We start from the raw sequence: 21423 nt of genomic DNA, 5'->3' as shown, positions 1-21423 counted from the left end.
GTGTGTAACAGTATAACTTTAAACCGTCCCCTCACCCATACCAGGGACCCTGGTTCACATCCCTTACATGTGGTAGTGGTGGAGAAATGGATTGAGGGCACACAGTCTGAATGTATTGTCATGTTTTTTTAAAATTGTATAAACTGCCTTAATTCTTCTGGACCCAACGAAGAGTAGCGTACACAGGTGTAATTGCCTTTAAATAAACTAAATATAATGGAAACATCCCCCAGTGGACGCTGTCTAAATTACAGGTTGTTGTACAGTCAACCTCTTCCCGGTTACATTTACGAGTTGTCAAAACAAACCCATAACTGGCAACACAGGCAGTATGGATCAGGCTTAATTACAATAATTATGTACATTGTGTATTTGAGTTAACAGTACCTGGTCTGACATAACGCTACTGTAGTCAAATCATGACCAGGGCCGGTGAATCCTCTTCCACACGAACCGTGGAAAACTCAGTTACACGCGGAGGCCTTTGCCGAATTATGGCACCACATGAGAACCATTTCAGACAACTATTCAGAGGCATATTTTCATGGCCTGTTCGATAAAGTAGTTCGCAACACTTACCATCTCCAATACCGATTTCTTTTCTCCATCTACCCCCGCCATGCTTGAAAAAAAAAAAACACTCGACTGCGAAGTTTCCTGTTTCGTCGCGTAAATGTGACGTAGGTCTGACACAACCAGGAAGTAGCTGCACAACCAGGAAGTGTAGTTCAACATTCCGCATGCATATTCATCGTAAGGAAGCAAAAAACCACATTTCCCTCGGTGGAACCAGATAAAGCTTCCGATCAAGGATCTGGGAAAGCAGAAGTCAGACGAGAAGATTAACGTTAACAGTTGTTTTAATGTTGAAAATACATCGTTTTGAAGACTGCTGAGCATCGCAGGTATGCATGATTATGTGTTATTGTTTAGTACTGCCAACAAAACCATTTATAATGGTCGTATTATTGCTAACTATGATTTGTCATGATGATCGCAACCGTAGGTACCCAGGATGCATACGGCAGTCTTTGTTAACGTCATTGTTGTAGTTTATGCTAACCAACCACCTTAACTAGCTACTTTAGTTTGATTCAGGGCGACAATGTTAAAGTAAAATCTCTTGCTCATGTTTCCCGATGTTCCGCAGACGGCTGGCACTGGGTTAGCTAACCTCAGCTTGTTAGCAACATGTCAGTGTTGTTGTAGACTTGTCTACTATTCGTTGCCTACTTTGCCACTAGCTTAGTGGTGAAAACATGTTAACCCACCATCTCTCTATCCCTCCTCGTAACTTTTCTCCTCCCTCCACCTCTCTCCGTGAACCTCTGACCAGCTGTCCTCCCTGACCCTGTCCACAACCATGGCGATCCTGTTTGCAGTGGTTGCCCGCGGCAGCACCATCCTGGCGAAGCATGCGTGGTGTGGCGGTAATTTCCTGGAGGTGACAGAACAGATCCTAGCTAAGATACCATCCGAGAACAACAAGCTCACCTACAGCCATGGCAGGTAGGGATAACACTCAGACAGCCACACACATATCCGCCTGGAGTTGGATAGCCCTGTTCTACTTGTAGTGTATGTATGTTAGTGTGACCGTGAAGATCAAATCAGACTGAGTATCTGACAAAGTATCTTGTCTTCTCCTTCAGCTATCTCTTCCACTACATCTGCCATGACAGAATCATATATCTCTGCATCACTGACGACGTGAGTATACAGGCTTTAGTTTTAATGTCTGAGAGACCGAGTGTGTGTATATAGTGTTTTTTGGTTTACAAACCTGAATGTACAGTGGGGCAAAAAAGTATTTAGTCAGCCACCAATTGTGCAAGTTCTCTCACTTAAAAATATGAGGCCTGTAAATTTTCATCATAGGTACACTTCAACTATGACAGACAATGAGAGAAAAAAATCCAGAAAATCACATTGTAGGATTTTTTTATTAATTTATTTGCAAATTATGGTGGAAAACTTTTGTTATTGACCAAATACTTATTTATCTCAATACTTTGTAATTGCCAACAAAGGGTATGTATCAGAGGTCAAACGTTTTCTGTAAGTCTTCACAAGGTTTTCACACACTGTTGCTGGTATTTTGGCCCAATCCTCCATGCAGATGTTTTATTTTACCTTTATTTAACTAGTCAGTTAAGAACATATTCTTATTTTCAATGACGGCCTAGAAACAGTGGGTTAACTGCCTGTTCAGGAGCAGAATGACAGATTTGTACCTTGTCAGCTCTGGGATTTGAACTTGCAACCTTTCGGTTACTAGTCCAACACTCTAACCACTAGGCTACCCTGCCGCCCCAGATCTCCTCTAGAGCGGTGATGTTTTGGGGCTGTTGCTGGGCAAGACAGACTTTCAACTCCCTCCAAAGATTTTCTATCGGGTTGAGATCTGGAGACTGGCTAGGCCACTCCAGGACCTTGAAATGCTTCTTACGAAGCCTCTCCTTCGTTTCCCGGGCGGTGTGTTTGGGATCATTGTCATGCTGAAAGACCCAGCCACGTTTCATCTTCAATGCCCTTGCTGATGGAAGGAGGTTTTCACTCAAAATCTCACGATACATGGCCCCATTCATTCTTTCCTTTACACGGATCAGTCGTCCTGGTCCCTTTGCAGAAAAACAGCCCCAAAGCATGATGTTTCCACCCCCATGCTTCACAGTAGGTATGGTGTTCTTTGGATGCAACTCAGCATTCTTTGTCCTCCAAACATGTTGAGTTTTTACCAAAAAGTTATATTTTGGTTTCATATGACCATATGACATTCTCCCAATCTTCTTCTGGATCATCCAAATGCTCTCTAGCAAACTTCAGACGGGCCTGGACATGTACTGGCTTAAGCAGGGGGACACGTCTGGCACTGCAGGATTTGAGTCCCTGGCGGCGTAGTGTGTTACTGATGGTAGAGGCTTTGTTACTTTGGTCCCAGCTCTCTGCAGGTCATTCACTAGGTCCCCCCGTGTGGTTCTGGGATTTTTGCTCACCGTTCTTGTGATCATTTTGACCCCACGGGGTGAGATCTTGCGTGGAGCCCCAGATCGAGGGAGATCATCAGTGGTCTTGTATGTCTTCCATTTCCTAATAATTGCTCCCACAGTTGATTTCTTCAAACCAAACTGCTTACCTATTGCAGATTCAGTCTTCCCAGCCTGGTGCAGGTCTACAATTTTGTTTCTGGTGTCCTTTGACAGCTCTTTGGTCTTGGCCATAGTGGAGTTTGGAGTGTGACTGTTTGAGGTTGTGGACAAGGTGTCTTTTATACTGATAACAAGTTCAAACAGGTGCCATTAATACAGGTAACGAGTGGAGGACAGAGGAGCCTCTTAAAGAAGAAGTTACAGGCCAGAAATCTTGCTTGTTTGTAGGTGACCAAATACTTATTTTCCACCATAATTTGCAACTAAATTCATAAAAAATCCTACAATGTGATTTTCAGGATTTTTTTTCCCCCCTCATTTTGTCTGTCATAGTTGAAGTGTACCTATGATGAAAATTACAGGCCTCTATCATCTTTTTAAGTGGGAGAACTTGCACAATTGATGGCTGACCAAATACTTTTTTGCCCCACTGTATCTGAATAACCTGCCATTCTATATGGGTGTGCTGCAGGACATTTTTTTGACAACTGTGTTAACCCCCTAGAATCTATGTCCGCACACCCGTAAACATCTAATTAGCATGATTGTGTTGAGTCCTTTACGGGGGTCGGGGTTGAGTCCTTTACGGGGGGTCGGGGTTGAGTCCTTTACAGGGGGTCGGGGTTGAGTCCTTTACGGGGGTCGGGGTTGAGTCCTTTACGGGGGGTCGGGGTTGAGTCCTTTACGGGGGGGTCGGGGTTGAGTCCTTTACGGGGGTCGGGGTGAGTCCTTTACGGGGGGTCGGGGTTGAGTCCTTTACGGGGTTCGGGGTTGAGTCCTTTACGGGGTCGGGGTTGAGTCCTTTACGGGGGGTCGGGGTTGAGTCCCTTACGGGGGGTCGGGGTTGAGTCCCTTACGGGGGTCGGGGTTGAGTCCCTTACGGGGGGGTCGGGGTTGAGTCCTTTACGGGGGGATCGGGGTTGAGTCCTTTACGGAGGGGTCGGGGTTGAGTCCTTTACGGGGGGATCGGGTTTGAGTCCTTTACGGAGGGGTCGGGTTGAGTTTTTTTTAAATGTATTTTATTTTATATGGGGGGGGTTGATCAGATTTAATATTGTAGCTTCCATCAAGGTAATTGTCTGTATAATTTCCAATCCTGTGTGTGTGTGTGTGTGTGTGTGTGTGTGTGTGTGTGTGTGTGTGTGTGTGTGTGTGTGTGTGTGTGTGTGTGTGTGTGTGTGTGTGTGTGTGTGTGTGTGTGTGTGTGTGTGTGTGTGTGTGTTGCATGGTAAAAGTTGAGAGAAAAGAGAAGAAACACTCTTGCTAGTATCACTGCTCTTCATTAAGCTTTATGTATCGGCCTCAAGGCCTTCCTCAGAGCTTATGTTAAAATAACTAATAATTGAAGAGCAGCAGTAAAATAACAATAGCAAGGCTATTGTACAGGGGTACAGAGTCAATGTGCGGGGCACCGGTTAGTCAAGGTAATTGAGGTAATATGTACATGTAAGTAGAGTTAAAGTAACTATGCATAGATAATAAACTGAGAGTAGCAGCAGTGTAAAATGCAATGCAAGTAGTCTGGGTAGCCATTTGACTAGATGTTCAGGAGTCTTATGGCTTGGGGGTAGAAGCTGTTTAGAAGCCTTTTGGACCTAGACTTGGCACTCCGGTACTGCTTGCCGTACGGTAGCAGAGAGAACAGTCTATGACTAGGGTGGCTGGAGTCCTTGACATTTTATAGGGCTTTCCTCTGACACCGCCTGGTATAGAGGTCCTGGATGGCAGGCAGCTGGGTCCCAGTGATGTACTGGGCCGTACTCACTACCCTCTGGTATAGAGGTCCTGGATGGTAGGCAGCTGGGTCCCAGTGATGTATTGGGCCGTACTCACTACCCTCTGGTATAGAGGTCCTGGATGGCAGGCAGCTGGGTCCCAGTGATGTACTGTCATGTAGCTGTCATGTCTCACTGTGTTAACTGTCTGTCTGTTAGGACTATGAACGGTCACGGTCGTTCAGCTTCCTGTCTCACTGTGTTGACTGTCTGTCTGTTAGGACTATGAACGGTCACGTGCGTTCAGCTTCCTGGGAGAGGTGAAGAAGCGTTTCCAGACGACCTATGGTTCCAGAGCTCAGACAGCCCTTCCCTACGCAATGAACTCAGAGTTCTCCTCCACTCTGATGGCTCAGATGGTGAGACACACACACACACACACACACACACACACACACACACACACACACACACACACACACACACACACACACACACACACACACACACACACACACACACACTCCCTGATCAGATGGTGAGTTAGTTTGCCTCCACTATGATGGCTCAGATGGTGAGTTAGTTCTCCTCCACTCTGCCTACTCAGATGACGAGAGCCAACCCTGTAATATGTTAGTATGGCAGTGAGTGGTCAGAACAGACTGTGAGACAGGGTTTGACAGGTCTGCATTTCAGCTAGACCTCTCACTCCACAAATGTATTGTGTTCCTTTTAAACAGCTTGGACAATTCCTGAAAATGATGTCATGGCTTTAGGAGCTTCTGATAGGCTAATTGACATCATTTGAGTCAATTGGAGGTGTACATGTGGATGTATTTCAAGGCCTACCTTTAAACTCAGTGCCTCTTTGCTTGACATCATGGGAAAATCAAAAGAAATCAGCCAAGACCTCAGAAAAACAATTGCAGACCTCCAAAGTCTGGTTCATCTTTGGGAGCAAATTCCAAATGCCTGAAGGTACCACGTTCATCTGTACAAACAATAGTACGCAAGTATAAACACCATGGGACCACGCAGCCGTCATACCGCTCAGGAAGGAGACGATGGCCGAGGTTGGAGTTGCCAGGAGGAAGGCATGGCCAGCCGTTGAGAAATGCTTATTGCAATTTTCGATTATCATGGATTTATCAGTGGTGACCGTGTCGCCTAGCCTCAGTGCAGTGGGCAGCTGGGAGGAGGTGCTCTTGCTCTCCATGGACTTTACAGTGTCCCAGAACTTTTGGGAGTTAGAGCTACAAGATGTGAATTTGTGCTTGAAAAAGTCTTTGCTTTCCTGACTGACTGTGTGTATTGGTTCCTGACTTCCCTGAACAGTTGCATATCGCGGGGACTGTTCGATGCTATTGCAGTCCGCCACAGGATGTTTTTGTGCTGGTCGCGGGCAGTCAGGTCTGGAGTGAACCAAGGACTATATCTGTTCTTAGTTCTGCATTTTTCAACGGGGCATGCTTATCTAAAATGGTGAGGAAATTACTTTTAAAGAATGACCAGGCATCCTCGACTGACGGGATAAGGTCAATATCCTTCCAGAATACCCGGGCCAAGTCGATTAGAAAGGCCTGTTCACAGAAGTGTTTTAGGGAGTGTTTGACAGTGATGAGGGGTGGTTGTTCGACCGCGGACCCGTAGCGGATACAGGCAATGAGGCAGTGATCGCTGAGATCTTGATTGAAATCAGCAGAGGTGTATTTGGAGGGCAAGTTGGTCAGGATAATATCTATGAGGGTGCCCGTGTTTACGGATTTAGGGTTGTACCTGGTGGGTTCCTTGATGATTTGTGTGAGATTGAGGGCATCTAGCTTAGATTCTAGAACGGCCGGGGTGTTAAGCATATCCCAGTCACCTAACAGAACAAACTCTGAAGCTAGATGGGGGGCAATCAATTCACAAATGGTGGCCAGGGCACAGCTGGGAGCGGAGGGGGGTTGATAGCAGGTGGCAACCGTGAGAGACTTATTTCTGGAGAGATTAATTTTTTAAATTAGAAGTTCAAACTGTTTGGGTACAGACCTGGAAAGTATGACAGAACTTTGCAGGCTAACTCCTACCCTTTGGCAGTTCTATCTTGTTGGTGGCCTTCCTAAGCCAGGATTCAGACACGGCAAGGACATCAGGGTTGGCAGAGTGTGCTAAAGCAGTGAATAAAACAAACTTAGGGATGCTTCTAATGTTAACATGCATGAAACCAAGGTTTTTTCGATCACAGAAGTCGGAGATGAGCTATTCCACATGGTTTTAGAGACATGTGAAGAGCTACTAAACAAAGAGTCATTTGGGAGATGAAGACCAGACTCAGAATGCCAATCACTCAGGAGAGATGAGGAACATACTGTCAGCTTAAAGGGGCCAGAGAGGGGCCTGGGCTGAAAGGATTATGGCTGGAGGACGGGTTAGTGTGTAAGGAGGGGCTCGTGAGGGGAGCATGACAACTCTGCCTCTGGGGGAACTCTGAGCGCATGACCACACCACTGAAAACACACACACAGGCACAAACACACACTACACACACACTCCATTTGTGTTTGTGAGGACAGTCTGTTTACCTTCAGTCACATGAACACCATACCACTGATCCCCTCTCTCTCCCTCCCTGTGACTCCTTATCTCTCCCTCCCATGTGTCTCCTTATCTCTCCCTCCCTGTGTCTCCTTATCTCTCCCTCCCTGTGTCTCCTTATCTCTCCCTCCATGTGTCTCCTTATCTCTCCCTCCCTGTGTCTCCTTATCTCTCCCTCCATGTGTCTCCTTATCTCTCCTTCCCTGTGTCTCCTTATCTCTCCCTCCCTGTGACTCCTTCTCTCCCTCCATGTGTCTCCTTATCTCTCCCTCCCTGTGTCTCCTTATCTCTCCCTCCCTGTGTCTCCTTATCTCTCCCTCCATGTGTCTCCTTATCTCTCCCTCCCTGTGTCTCCTTATCTCTCCCTCCCTGTGTCTCCTTATCTCTCCCTCCCTGTGTCTCCTTATCTCTCCCCTCCCTGTGTCTCCTTATCTCTCCCTCCCTGTGTCTCCTTATCTCTCCCTCCCTGTGTCTCCTTATCTCTCCCTCCCTGTGTCTCCTTATCTCTCCCTCCCTGTGTCTCCTTATCTCTCCCTCCCTGTGTCTCCTTATCTCTCCCTCCCTGTGTCTCCTTATCTCTCCCTCCCTGTGTCTCCTTATCTCTCCCTCCCTGTGTCTCCTTATCTCTCCCTCCCTGTGTCTCCTTATCTCTCCCTCCCTGTGTCTCCTTATCTCTCCCTCCCTGTGTCTCCTTATCTCTCCCTCCCTCCCTGTGTCTCCTTATCTCCCTATCTCTCCCTCCCTGTGTCTCCTTATCTCTCCCTCCCTGTGTCTCCTTATCTCTCCCTCCCTGTGTCTCCTTATCTCTCCCTCCCTGTGTCTCCTTATCTCTCCCTCCCTGTGTCTCCTTATCTCCCTCCCTCCCTGTGTCTCCTTATCTCTCCCTCCCTGTGTCTCCTTATCTCTCCCTCCCTGTGTCTCCTTATCTCTCCCTCCCTGTGTCTCCTTATCTCTCCCTCCCTGTGTCTCCTTATCTCTCCCTCCCTGTGTCTCCTTATCTCTCCCTCCCTGTGTCTCCTTATCTCTCCCTCCCTGTGTCTCCTTATCTCTCCCTCCTGTGTCTCCTTATCTCTCCCTCCCTGTGTCTCCTTATCTCTCCCTCCCTGTGTCTCCTTATCTCTCCCTCCCTGTGTCTCCTTATCTCTCCCTCCCTGTGTCTCCTTATCTCTCCCCTCCCTGTGTCTCCTTATCTCTCCCTCCCTGTGTCTCCTTATCTCTCCCTCCCTGTGTCTCCTTATCTCTCCCTCCCTGTGTCTCCTTATCTCTCCCTCCCTGTGTCTCCTTATCTCTCCCTCCCTGTGTCTCCTTATCTCTCCCTCCCTGTGTCTCCTTATCTCTCCCTCCCTGTGTCTCCTTATCTCTCCCTCCCTGTGTCTCCTTATCTCTCCCTCCCTGTGTCTCCTTATCTCTCCCTCCCTGTGTCTCCTTATCTCTCCCTCCCTGTGTCTCCTTATCTCTCCCTCCCTGTGTCTCCTTATCTCTCCCTCCCTGTGTCTCCTTATCTCTCCCTCCCTGTGTCTCCTTATCTCTCCCTCCCTGTGTCTCCTTATCTCTCCCTCCCTGTGTCTCCTTATCTCTCCCTCCCTGTGTCTCCTTGTCTCTCCCTCCCTGTGTCTCCTTATCTCTCCCTCCCTGTGTCTCCTTATCTCTCCCTCCCTGTGTCTCCTTATCTCCCTCCCTGTGTCTCCTTATCTCCCTCCCTGTGTCTCCTTATCTCTCCCTCCCTGTGTCTCCTTGTCTCTCCCTCCCTGTGACTCCTTGTCTCTCCCTCCCTGTGTCTCCTTGTCTCTCCCTCCCTGTGTCTCCTTGTCTCTCCCTCCCTGTGTCTCCTTGTCTCTCCCTCCCTCTCTCTCGCTCTCCTTCTTTCTCTCTCTAGAAGCACCATTCCTCTCCTCCATCAGATCGCCTGGCTGAGACTCAGATGCAGGTTGATGACCTGAAAGGCATCATGGTACGCAACATCGGTGAGATAAGACTCCACTCCTACATCCACCACTACCGCTGTATTCGGGGCTAGGGGAGAAGTGTCTAGGGTCTGAGGATTTATTTTAGTGTCTTGTGTTTACTCTGTGTTTCCTACAGACTTGGTGGCTCAGAGGGGAGAGAAGTTAGAGTTGCTGATTGATAAAACGGAGAACCTGGTCGGCTCAGTGAGTCACATTCTAATCTACTACAATTACTCAACTATCCTACTACTACTGTTCCTATAGCCCGGCTCAGAGCATCACTAACTTCCTCTCTCCTCCAGTCTGTGAGTTTTAAGACCACCAGCCGTAACCTGGCCAGAGCCATGTGTATGAAGAACCTCAAACTGACTGTCGTTGTAGTGGTGGTGTCACTGGTAGGTACTGTGTGTGTGTGTGTGTGTGTGTGTGTGTGTGTGTGTGTGTGTGTGTGTAATAGTCTGAACTATGTGGTGTGTTCTCGTCAGGTGGTCCTGTATGTAGTTGTGTCTGCAGCCTGCGGAGGACTCAGCTGGCCCAACTGCATCAGGAAATAAGAGAGGGGGAGGACGAGGAGAGAGGGGGGAAAATGGGGAGCAAGAGAAGACGACAGCGGACCCACAAAGAAAGAAATTGCTCTCCTCCCTCTTGACTTCCAGTCAGCGGGGAGGAGAGGTCCTCTATTGGACAGAATGGTGACGCAACAAGGCATCCAGACAGTGGAGATTTAACAACATTGTGATTGTCTTGCTTTCTGTTCCTTAACAAGAGAATGAGGTGTGTTTATCTGTCCAAAGACAAGCGATTGTTGGAAATGCAGCTTTAAAATATTGTGCAAGTGGAATTCAGTCCACTGTCCAGCTGTCCTCCATACTGTTCTCCAGTCCATGGCCCTCTCATCCAGGGCTCTACAAGCCTAGCAAACAGCTGTTCTCCAGTCCATGGCCCTCTCATCCAGGGCTCTACAAGCCTAGAAAACAGACTGATAATCTGGAGTAGGGTTTACCAAATGTTTTTACCCTGGGGCCCCCTTCCAGCATTGGAGAACATCCCACGCCTCCCCCGGCATGCACACCATGTCTATTTCTATTGGTACAGCACTGTTCACACCCCTCTTGTTGCTGGAGAGGACATGTTGCAGGTTTTTAAGCTTATTTCCTGCAATTGTACACATTTTGTCATGGGGTGCAAAATAAATGTTTCAGTTTTAAAGCAACATTTTTTTGCAATTCTATACATTTTGCCATGTCTAATGTGTATTGGGCTAAAAAAAACTATGGACTAAAAAAACTAACTTAAAAGACGTTAGCTGATCTGAACATGTCTGACCAGTATTTAACATCTCTGTAGGGTCGTTAGCTGATCTGGACATGTCTGACCAGTATTTAACATCTCTGTAGGGTCGTTAGCTGATCTGGACATGTCTGACCAGTATTTAACATCTCTGTAGGGTCGTTAGCTGATCTGGACATGTCTGACCAGTATTTAACATCTCTGTAGGGTCGTTAGCTGATCTGGACATGTCTGACCAGTATTTAACATCTCTGTAGGGTCGTTAGCTGATCTGGACATGTCTGACCAGTATTTAACATGTCTGACCAGTATTTAACATCTCTGTAGGGTCGTTAGCTGATCTGAACATGTCTGACCAGTATTTAACATCTCTGTAGGGTCGTTAGCTGATCTGGACATGTCTGACCAGTATTTAACATCTCTGTAGGGTCGTTAGCTGATCTGAACATGTTTGACCAGTATTTAACATCTCTGTAGGGTCGTTAGCTGATCTGAACATGTCTGACCAGTATTTAACATCTCTGTAGGGTCGTTAGCTGATCTGGACATGTCTGACCAGTATTTAACATCTCTGTAGGGTCGTTAGCTGACATGACAAGAGGAACTGATGATGTACTACCCAGTTAGATACCTTGTGGGTTCTACTATTGCAACTTTGAGAGAAAGTTTAAAGACTCAAGAGTTCCTTTTAAAAACAAACCAGTAATTGGTTGGGGGCATGGAACCACTGCTGTCTCTGTGTAGATGTCTGTCTCTGTGTAGCTACCCAGTCAGGGTCAGTCTGTCTCTGTGTAGCTACCCAGTCAGGGTCAGTCTGTCTCTGTGTAGCTACCCAGTCAGGGTCAGTCTGTCTCTGTGTAGCTACCCAGTCAGGGTCAGTCTGTCTCTGTGGCTACCCAGTCTCAGTCTGTCTCTGTGTAGCTACCCAGTCAGGGTCAGTCTGTCTCTGTGTAGCTACCCAGTCAGGGTCAGTCTGTCTCTGTGCTAGCTACCCAGTCAGAAAACAGTCTGTCTCTGTGTAGGGTTTACCCAGTCAGGGTCAGTCTGTCTCTGTGTAGCTACCCAGTCAGGGTCAGTCTGTCTCTGTGAGCTACCCAGTCAGGGTCAGTCTGTCTCTGTGTAGCTACCCAGTCAGGGTCAGTTTCTATTGGTACCCAGTCAGTCAGTCTGTCTCTGTGTAGCTACCCAGTCAGGGTCAGTCTGTTCTGTGTAGCTACCCAGTCAGGGTCAGTCTGTCTCTGTGTAGCTACCCAGTCAGGGTCAGTCTGTCTCTGTTAGCTCAGTCAGGGTGCAAAGTCTGTCTCTGTGTAGCTACCCAGTCAGGGTCAGTCTGTTCTGTGTAGCTACCCAGTCAGGGTCAGTCTGTCTCTGTGTAGCTACCCAGTCAGGGTCAGTCTGTCTCTGTGTAGCTACCCAGTCAGGGTCAGTCTGTCTCTGTGTAGCTACCCAGTCAGGGTCAGTCTGTCTCTGTTAGCTGATCTGAACATGTCTGAGCCAGTATTTAACATCTCTGTAGCTACCCAGTCAGGGTCAGTCTGTCTCTGTGTAGCTACCCAGTCAGGGTCAGTCTGTCTCTGTGTAGCTACCCAGTCAGGGTCAGTCTGATCTGGACATGTCTGACCAGTCAGGGTCAGTCTGTCTCTGTGTAGCTACCCAGTCAGGGTCAGTCTGATCTGTCATGTCTGACCAGTCAGGGTTTAACATCTCTGTAGCTACCCAGTCAGGGTCAGTCTGATCTGGAGTCATGTCTGTCTCTGTGTAGCTAACAGTCTGTCAGTCTGTCTCTGTGTAGCTGAGTCTGGTCAGTCTGTCTCTGTTAGCTACCCAGTCAGGGTCAGTCTGTCTCTGTGTAGCTACCCAGTCAGGGTCAGTCTGTCTCTGTGTAGCTACCCAGTCAGGGTCAGTCTGTCTCTGTGTAACATCTCTGTCAGGGTCGTCTGTCTCTGTGAGCTACCCAGTCAGGAACTGATGATGTACTACCCAGTTAGGTACCTTGTGGGTTCTACTAGTTGCAGTCTTTGAGAGCTAAGTTTCAGACTCAGTCTGTCCTTTTAAAAGCAAACCAGTAATTCTGTCTCTGTGTAGCTACCCAGTCATGGAGTCTGTCTCTGTAGCTCAGTCAGGGTGTCTGTCTCTGTAGTAGCTAGTCCTCAGTCAGGGTCAGGGTCAGTCTGTCTCTGTGTAGCTACCCAGTCAGGGTCAGTCTGTCTCTGTGTAGCTACCCAGTCAGGGTCAGTCTGTCTCTGTGTAGCTACCCAGTCAGGGTCAGTCTGTCTCTGTGTAGCTACCCAGTCAGGGTCAGTCTGTCTCTGTGTAGCTACCCAGTCAGGGTCAGTCTGTCTCTGTGTAGCTACCCAGTCAGGGTCAGTCTGTCTCTGTGTAGCTACCCAGTCAGGGTCAGTCTGTCTCTGTGTAGCTACCCAGTCAGGGTCAGTCTGTCTCTGTGTAGCTACCCAGTCAGGGTCAGTCTGTCTCTGTGTAGCTACCCAGTCAGGGTCAGTCTGTCTCTGTGTAGCTACCCAGTCAGGGTCAGTCTGTCTCTGTGTAGCTACCCAGTCAGGGTCAGTCTGTCTCTGTGTAGCTACCCAGTCAGGGTCAGTCTGTCTCTGTGTAGCTACCCAGTCAGGGTCAGTCTGTCTCTGTGTAGCTACCCAGTCAGGGTCAGTCTGTCTCTGTGTAGCTACCCAGTCAGGGTCAGTCTGTCTCTGTGTAGCTACCCAGTCAGGGTCAGTCTGTCTCTGTGTAGCTACCCAGTCAGGGTCAGTCTGTCTCTGTGTAGCTACCCAGTCAGGGTCAGTCTGTCTCTGTGTAGCTACCCAGTCAGGGTCAGTCTGTCTCTGTGTAGCTACCCAGTCAGGGTCAGTCTGTCTCTGTGTAGCTACCCAGTCAGGGTCAGTCTGTCTCTGTGTAGCTACCCAGTCAGGGTCAGTCTGTCTCTGTGTAGCTACCCAGTCAGGGTCAGTCTGTACCCAGACAGAGACATGTAGATGTCTGTGTAGATGTCTGTCTCTGTGTAGCTACCCTGTCAGGGTCAGTCTGTCTCTGTGTAGCTACCCTGTCAGGGTCAGTCTGTCTCTGTGTAGCTACCCAGTCAGGGTCAGTCTGTCTCTGTGTAGCTACCCTGTCAGGGTCAGTCTGTACCCAGACAGAGACATGTAGATGTCTGTGTAGATGTCTGTCTCTGTGTAGCTACCCAGTCAGGGTCAGTCTGTCTCTGTGTATATGTCTGTCTCTGTGTAGCTACCCTGTCAGGGTCAGTCTGTCAGGGTCAGTCTGTCTCTGTGTAGCTACCCTGTCAGGGTCAGTCTGTCTCTGTGTAGCTACCCTGTCAGGGTCAGTCTGTCAGGGTCAGTCTGTCTCTGTGTAGCTACCCAGTCAGGGTCAGTCTGTCTCTGTGTAGCTACCCTGTCAGGGTCAGTCTGTCTCTGTGTAGCTACCCTGTCAGGGTCAGTCTGTCTCTGTGTAGCTACCCAGTCAGGGTCAGTCTGTCTCTGTGTAGCTACCCAGTCAGGGTCAGTCTGTCTCTGTGTAGCTACCCAGTCAGGGTCAGTCTGTCTCTGTGTAGCTACCCAGTCAGGGTCAGTCTGTCTCTGTGTAGCTACCCTGTCAGGGTCAGTCTGTCTCTGTGTAGCTACCCAGTCAGGGTCAGTCTGTCTCTGTGTAGCTACCCAGTCAGTGCTAGTGATACTAAACTACACCTGTAATGTGTTATCACCATGGAGATCAGAACATGGTACATTACAGGTCTCCCCTGTTCTATACACTCTGCTGTGACGGCTTGTTTAGTTATTGTCCAGACACCGTTACAATGTCTCTCTGTTCAGTTGTTACACTCTGCTGTGACGGCTTGTTTAGTTATTGTCCAGACACCGTTACAATGTCTCTCTGTTCAGTTGTTACAAGAAATTAGATTAAAAGATTGATTGCACTAACGAGTCTGATGTTACAAATCAATAGACAGTATTTAATGACAGTAAATTACCATATCCCTCTACTCTGATATGCTACTCCTTCCCCTCTGCTATGATAGGCTGACCCTTCCCTTACTCTGATAGGGCGCTTCAGCTCAGCCTCTCGTCCACAGCCTCCTTTCTGGTTCAGCCACCTGGCCTTGACTCAGGAGTACGGTACTATAGTTTTGCTCTTGTAGTACTGCAGTAGTACTGTACAGAGCTGAGCTTGACAGTGGGACCTGGCACGCAGTTGGAAACGCTTAACGTACTGACAGAAATGTCTTGAATAGAACTGACATGCTTCATTACTCTACATGTCAGAGAAGCAGGTCTGTTCTACAGTGCATTCAGAAAGTATTCAGACCCCTTGACCATGTCCACATTTTGTTCCGTTACAGCCTTATTCTAAAATGGATTCAATTGTTGTTTTCCCCTCATCAAACTACACTCAATACCCCATAATGACTCAATACCCCATAATGACTCGATACCCCATAATGACTCGATACCCCTTAATGACTCGATACCCCTTAATGACTCGATACCCCTTAATGACTCGATACCCCTTAATGACTCGATACCCCATAACGACTCGATACCCCATAACGACTCAATACCCCATAATGACAAAGAAAATATATTTATTTTTAGCAAATTTATAAAATAAAAAAATAGATCACATTTACATAAGTATTCAGACCCTTTACTCAGTACTTTGTTGAAGCACCTTTGGCAGCGATTACAACCTTAAGTCTTCTTGTGTATGACTCTACAAGCTCTGTCAGAGGGACCATCCTCGCTTACCAAGTCCCTTCTCCCCCGATTGCTCAGTTTGGCCAGGCGGCCAGCTCTGGGAAGAATCTCTGTGAGGCCACTGTGTTCTTAGGGACCTTCAATGCTGGAGACATTTTTTTGGTACCCTTCCCCAGATCTGTGCCTCGACACAATCCTGTCTCGGAACTCAACGATAATTCCTTCGACCTCATGGCTTGGTTTTTGCTCTGCCATACTGTCAACTGTGGGACCTTATATAGACAGGTGTGTGTCTTTCCAAATCATGTCCAATCAATTGAATTCACCACAGGTAGACTACCACAGTTGTAGAAACATCTCAAGGATGATCAATGGAAACAGGATGCACCTGAGCTCAATTTGGAGTCTTTGCATAGCAAAGGGTCTGAATACTTTATGTAAATGTAATGTTTTATTATTTGTAAATTGTTTAGCAAAAATCTGTCACTTTGTCACTATGGGGTAATGTGTGTAGATTGAGGACATTTTAATAAAAAATGTAATGCATTTTAGAATAAGGCAACATGTGGAAAAAGGGAAGGGGTCTGAATACTCCCTGAATGACCCCCTGATCTCCTGTTACCTCTGAACCCTGACCACCTCCTCCCTGTTACCTCTGAACCCTGACCACCTCCTCTCTGTCACCTCTGAACCCTGACCACCTCTCCTCTGTCACCTCTGAACCCTGACCACCTCCTCTCTGTCACCTCTGAACCCTGACCACCTCCTCTGTCACGTCTGAACCCTGACCACCTCCTCTGTTATCTCTGAACCCTGACCACCTCCTCTGTCACCTCTGAACCCTGACCACCTCTCCTCTGTCACCTCTGAACCCTGACCACCTCCTCTCTGTCACCTCTGAACCCTGACCACCTCCTCTGTCACGTCTGAACCCTGACCACCTCCTCTGTTACCTCTGAACCCTGACCACCTCCTCTGTCACCTCTGAACCCTGACCTCTCCTCTGTCACCTCTGAACCCTGACCACCTCTCTGTCACCTCTGAACCCTGACCACCTCCTCTCTGTCACCTCTGAACCCTGACCACCTCCTCTCTGTCACCTCTGAACCCTGACCACCTCCTCTGTTACCTCTGAACCCTGACCACCTCCTCTCTGTCACCTCTGAACCCTGACCACCTCCTCTGTCACCTCTGAACCCTGACCACCTCCTCTGTCACCTCTGAACCCTGACCACCTCCTCTCTGTCACCTCTGAACCCTGACCACCTCCTCTCTGTCACCTCTGAACCCTGACCACCTCCTCTCTGTCACCTCTGAACCCTGACCACCTCCTCTCTGTCATGTCTGAACCCTGACCACCTCCTCTCTGTCACCTCTGAACCCTGACCACCTCCTCTCTGTCACCTCTGAACCCTGACCACCTCTCCTCTGTCACCTCTGAACCCTGACCTCTCCTCTGTCACCTCTGAACCCTGACCACCTCCTCTCTGTCACCTCTGAACCCTGACCTCTCCTCTGTCACCTCTGAACCCTGACCACCTCCTCTCTGTCACCTCTGAACCCTGACCTCTCCTCTGTCACCGCTGAACCCTGACCACCTCTGATTCACCTCCACCGTTTGTGTCTTTCTGTTAATCATATACATTATAATGTAATGCACTGTGACATGGTTTGTTTGCTTCCTGCCATCATATGGTTTATCATGGAATGATTTAATTATTCTACAATTTGGAACTGCAGATGAAAATTGGCCAGCTGGCTAAAACCAGCACTTTTACTGAAACGTTGATTAATGTGCACTGTCCCTGTAAATATAAAAATAAACTCATAATAAACAAACTCATTTTTCTGCCTTGATTTCTACAGGATAGGTTTTCTAAATGTCAAATGATTTCTACAGGATAGGTTTTCTAAATGTCAAATGATTTCTACAGGATGGGTTTTCTAAATGTCAAATGATTTCTACAGGATAGGTTTTCTAAATGTCAAATGATTTCTACAGGATAGGTTTTCTAAATGTCAAATGATTTCTACAGGATGGGTTTTCTAAATGTCAAATGATTTCTACAGGATGGGTTTTCTAAATGTCAAATGATTTCTACAGGATAGGTTTTCTAAATGTCAAATGATTTCTACAGGATGGGTTTTCTAAATGTCAAATGATTTCTACAGGATGGGTTTTCTAAATGTCAAATGATTTCTACAGGATGGGTTTTCTAAATGTCAAATGATTTCTACAGGATGGGTTTTCTAAATGTCAAATGATTTCTACAGGATGGGTTTTCTAAATGTCAAATGATTTCTACAGGATAGGTTTTCTAAATGTCAAATGATTTCTACAGGATGGGTTTTCTAAATGTCAAATGATTTCTACAGGATGGGTTTTCTAAATGTCAAATGATTTCTACAGGATGGGTTTTCTAAATGTCAAATGATTTCTACAGGATAGGTTTTCTAAATGTCAAATGATTTCTACAGGATGGGTTTTCTAAATGTCAAATGATTTCTACAGGATAGGTTTTCTAAATGTCAAATGATTTCTACAGGATGGGTTTTCTAAATGTCAAATGATTTCTACAGGATGGGTTTTCTAAATGTCAAATGATTTCTACAGGATGGGTTTTCTAAATGTCAAATGATTTCTACAGGATGGGTTTTCTAAATGTCAAATGATTTCTACAGGATAGGTTTTCTAAATGTCAAATGATTTCTACAGGATAGGTTTTCTAAATGTCAAATGATTTCTACAGGATAGGTTTTCTAAATGTCAAATGATTTCTACAGGATAGGTTTTCTAAATGTCAAATGATTTCTACAGGATAGGTTTTCTAAATGTCAAATGATTTTCAGGATGGGTTTTCTAAATGTCAAATGATTTCTACAGGATGGGTTTTCTAAATGTCAAATGATTTCTACAGGATAGGTTTTCTAAATGTCAAATGATTTCTACAGGATAGGTTTTCTAAATGTCAAATGATTTCTACAGGATAGGTTTTCTAAATGTCAAATGATTTCTACAGGATAGGTTTTCTAAATGTCAAATGATTTCTACAGGATAGGTTTTCTAAATGTCAAATGATTTCTACAGGATAGGTTTTCTAAATGTCAAATGATTTCTCCCAGGATAGGTTTTCTAAATGTCAAATGATTTCTACAGGATAGGTTTTCTAAATGTCAAATGATTTCTACAGGATAGGTTTTCTAAATGTCAAATGATTTCTACAGGATAGGTTTTCTAAATGTCAAATGATATGTCCACACAGAGGGATGATATATACAGCCTTCAAGTCAATGAAAAGTCATGAAGACCATTAGTTCTGTCAGTATCTTAGTTTAATTGTACTTGTACTTTAATTGTAATTTAACAGTACTGCCTCATGGGATCTGATACTGCCTCCCAGTCTATTATGGGGTCTGATACTGCCTCCCAGTCTATTATGGGTTCTGATACCGCCTCCCAGTCTATTATGGGATCTGATACTGCCTCCCAGTCTATTCTGGGGTCTGATACTGCCCCCCAGTCTATTCTGAGGTCTGATACTGCCTCCCAGTCTATTATGGGATCTGATACTGCCTCCCAGTCTATTATGGGGTCTGATACTGCCTCCCAGTCTATTCTGGGGTCTGATACTGCCTCCCAGTCTATTCTGAGGTCTGATACTGCCTCCCAGTCTATTATGGGGTCTGATACTGCCTCCCAGTCTATTATGGGGTCTGATACTGCCTCCCAGTCTATTATGGGGTCTGATACTGCCTCCCAGTCTATTATGGGGTCTGATACTGCCTCCCAGTCTATTATGGGGTCTGATACTGCCTCCCAGTCTATTTGGGGTCTGATACTGGGTCTGATACTGCCTCCCAGTCTATTCTGGGGTCTGATACTGCCTCCCAGTCTATTATGGGGTCTGATACTGCCTCCCAGTCTATTATGGGGTCTGATACTGCCTCCCAGTCTATTCTGGGGTCTGATACTGCCTCCCAGTCTATTCTGGGGTCTGATACTGCCTCCCAGTCTATTATGGGGTCTGATACTGCCTCCCAGTCTATTCTGGGGTCTGATACTGCCTCCCAGTCTATTCTGAGGTCTGATACTGCCTCCCAGTCTATTATGGGGTCTGATACTGCCTCCCAGTCTATTATGGGGTCTGATACTGCCTCCCAGTCTATTCTGGGGTCTGATACTGCCTCCCAGTCTATTCTGAGGTCTGATACTGCCTCCCAGTCTATTCTGAGGTCTGATACTGCCTCCCAGTCTATTCTGAGGTCTGATACTGCCTCCCAGTCTATTCTGGGGTCTGATACTGCCCCCCAGTCTATTCTGGGGTCTGATACTGCCTCCCAGTCTATTCTGAGGTCTGATACCCCCCCCAGTCTGATACTGCCTCCCAGTCTATTATGGGGTCTGATACTGCCTCCCAGTCTATTCTGAGGTCTGATACTGCCTCCCAGTCTATTATGGGGTCTGATACTGCCCCCCAGTCTATTATGGGATCTGATACTGCCTCCCAGTCTATTCTGAGGTCTGATACTGCCCCCCAGTCTGATACTGCCTCCCAGTCTATTATGGGGTCTGATACTGCCTCCCAGTCTATTCTGAGGTCTGATACTGCCTCCCAGTCTATTATGGGGTCTGATACTGCCCCCCAGTCTATTATGGGATCTGATACTGCCTCCCAGTCTATTATGGGGTCTGATACTGCCTCCCAGTCTATTCTGGGGTCTGATACTGCCCCCCAGTCTATTATGGGGTCTGATACTGCCTCCCAGTCTATTCTGGGGTCTGATACTGCCCCCCAGTCTATTCTGGGATCTGATACTGCCTCCCAGTCTATTCTGGGGTCTGATACTGCCTCCCAGTCTATTCTGGGGTCTGATACTGCCCCCCAGTCTATTCTGGGTTCTGATACTGCCCCCAGTCTCTTCTGGGTTCTGATACTGCCTCCCAGTCTATTCTGAGGTCTGATACTGCCTCCCAGTCTATTCTGGGATCTGATACTGCCTCCCAGTCTATTCTGAGGTCTGATACTGCCCCCCAGTCTATTATGGGATCTGATACTGACTCCCAGTCTATTATGGGATCTGATACTGCCCCCAGTCTATTATGGGATCTGATACTGCCCCCCAGTCTATTCTGGGATCTGATACTGCCTCCCAGTCTATTCTGGGTCTGATACTGCCCCCAGTCTATTCTGGGGTCTGATACTGCCCCCAGTCTATTATGGGATCTGATACTGCCCCCAGTCTATTATGGGATCTGATACTGACTCCCAGTCTATTATGGGATCTGATACTGCCTCCCAGTCTATTCTGAGGTCTGATACTGCCCCCCAGTCTATTCTGGGGTCTGATACTGCCCCCCAGTCTATTATGGGATCTGATACTGACTCCCAGTCTATTATGGGATCTGATACTGCCCCCCAGTCTATTATGGGGTCTGATACTGCCCCCCAGTCTATTATGGGATCTGATACTGCCCCCCAGTCTATTCTGGGATCTGATACTGACTCCCAGTCTATTCTGGGGTCTGATACTGCCCCCCAGTCTATTATGGGATCTGATACTGCCCCCCAGTCTATTATGGGATCTGATACTGCCTCCCAGTCTATTCTGGGATCTGATACTGCCCCCCAGTCTATTCTGGGGTCTGATACTGCCCCCCAGTCTCTTCTGGGTTCTGATACTGACTCCCAGTCTATTCTGGGGTCTGATACTGCCCCCCAGTCTATTCTGGGGTCTGATACTGCCCCCCAGTCTATTCTGGGTTCTGATACTGACTCCCAGTCTATTCTGGGGTCTGATACTGCCCCCCAGTCTATTCTGGGTTCTGATACTGCCCCCCAGTCTCTTCTGGGTTCTGATACTGACTCCCAGTCTATTCTGGGTTCTGATACTGCCCCCCAGTCTCTTCTGGGATCTGATACTGCCCCCCAGTCTATTCTGGGGTGTGATACCGCCTCCCAGTCTATTATGGGATCTGATACTGCCCCCCAGTCTATTATGGGGTGTGATACCGCCTCCCAGTCTATTATGGGATCTGATA

The 21423-nt window shown here is 47.3% G+C and overlaps 1 protein-coding gene across 2 annotated transcripts; it reads left to right on the top strand.

The window, feature by feature from the left end:
* Positions 1-745: 745 nt before the first annotated feature.
* sybl1 (synaptobrevin-like 1) lies at positions 746-11209 on the top strand. 2 transcript variants are annotated; one of them, XM_046339041.1, is made up of 8 exons: positions 746-905; positions 1337-1509; positions 1653-1710; positions 5146-5283; positions 9318-9405; positions 9524-9591; positions 9690-9782; positions 9873-11209. In XM_046339041.1, exons 2-8 carry the CDS (start codon positions 1364-1366, stop codon positions 9939-9941), a joined length of 660 nt encoding a protein of 219 aa, XP_046194997.1. In that variant the 5' UTR covers positions 746-905; positions 1337-1363; the 3' UTR covers positions 9942-11209. The 2 variants fall into 2 exon arrangements, with proteins under 2 accessions (XP_046194997.1, XP_046194996.1); XM_046339040.1 differs by having other exon boundaries at positions 750-904; positions 1321-1509; positions 9873-11207.
* The last annotated feature ends 10214 nt before the right edge of the window (positions 11210-21423 follow it).

This window comes from Oncorhynchus gorbuscha, unplaced genomic scaffold (genome assembly GCF_021184085.1).
Source record: "Oncorhynchus gorbuscha isolate QuinsamMale2020 ecotype Even-year unplaced genomic scaffold, OgorEven_v1.0 Un_scaffold_2361, whole genome shotgun sequence".
NCBI lineage: Eukaryota > Metazoa > Chordata > Actinopteri > Salmoniformes > Salmonidae > Oncorhynchus > Oncorhynchus gorbuscha.
Note: the sequence above shows the minus strand (reverse complement) of the source record. Positions and strands in the feature narration are given on the sequence as shown.

Coding starts and splice junctions, on each gene's coding strand:
- sybl1 (XM_046339041.1), top strand. CDS start 1,364: ATGGCGATCCTGTTTGCAGTGGTTGCCCGCGGCAGCACCATCCTGGCG. Junction 9,592..9,689: donor CGGAGAACCTGGTCGGCTCA/GTGAGTCACATT, acceptor TCTCTCCTCCAG/TCTGTGAGTTTTAAGACCAC. Junction 9,783..9,872: donor TTGTAGTGGTGGTGTCACTG/GTAGGTACTGTG, acceptor TGTTCTCGTCAG/GTGGTCCTGTATGTAGTTGT.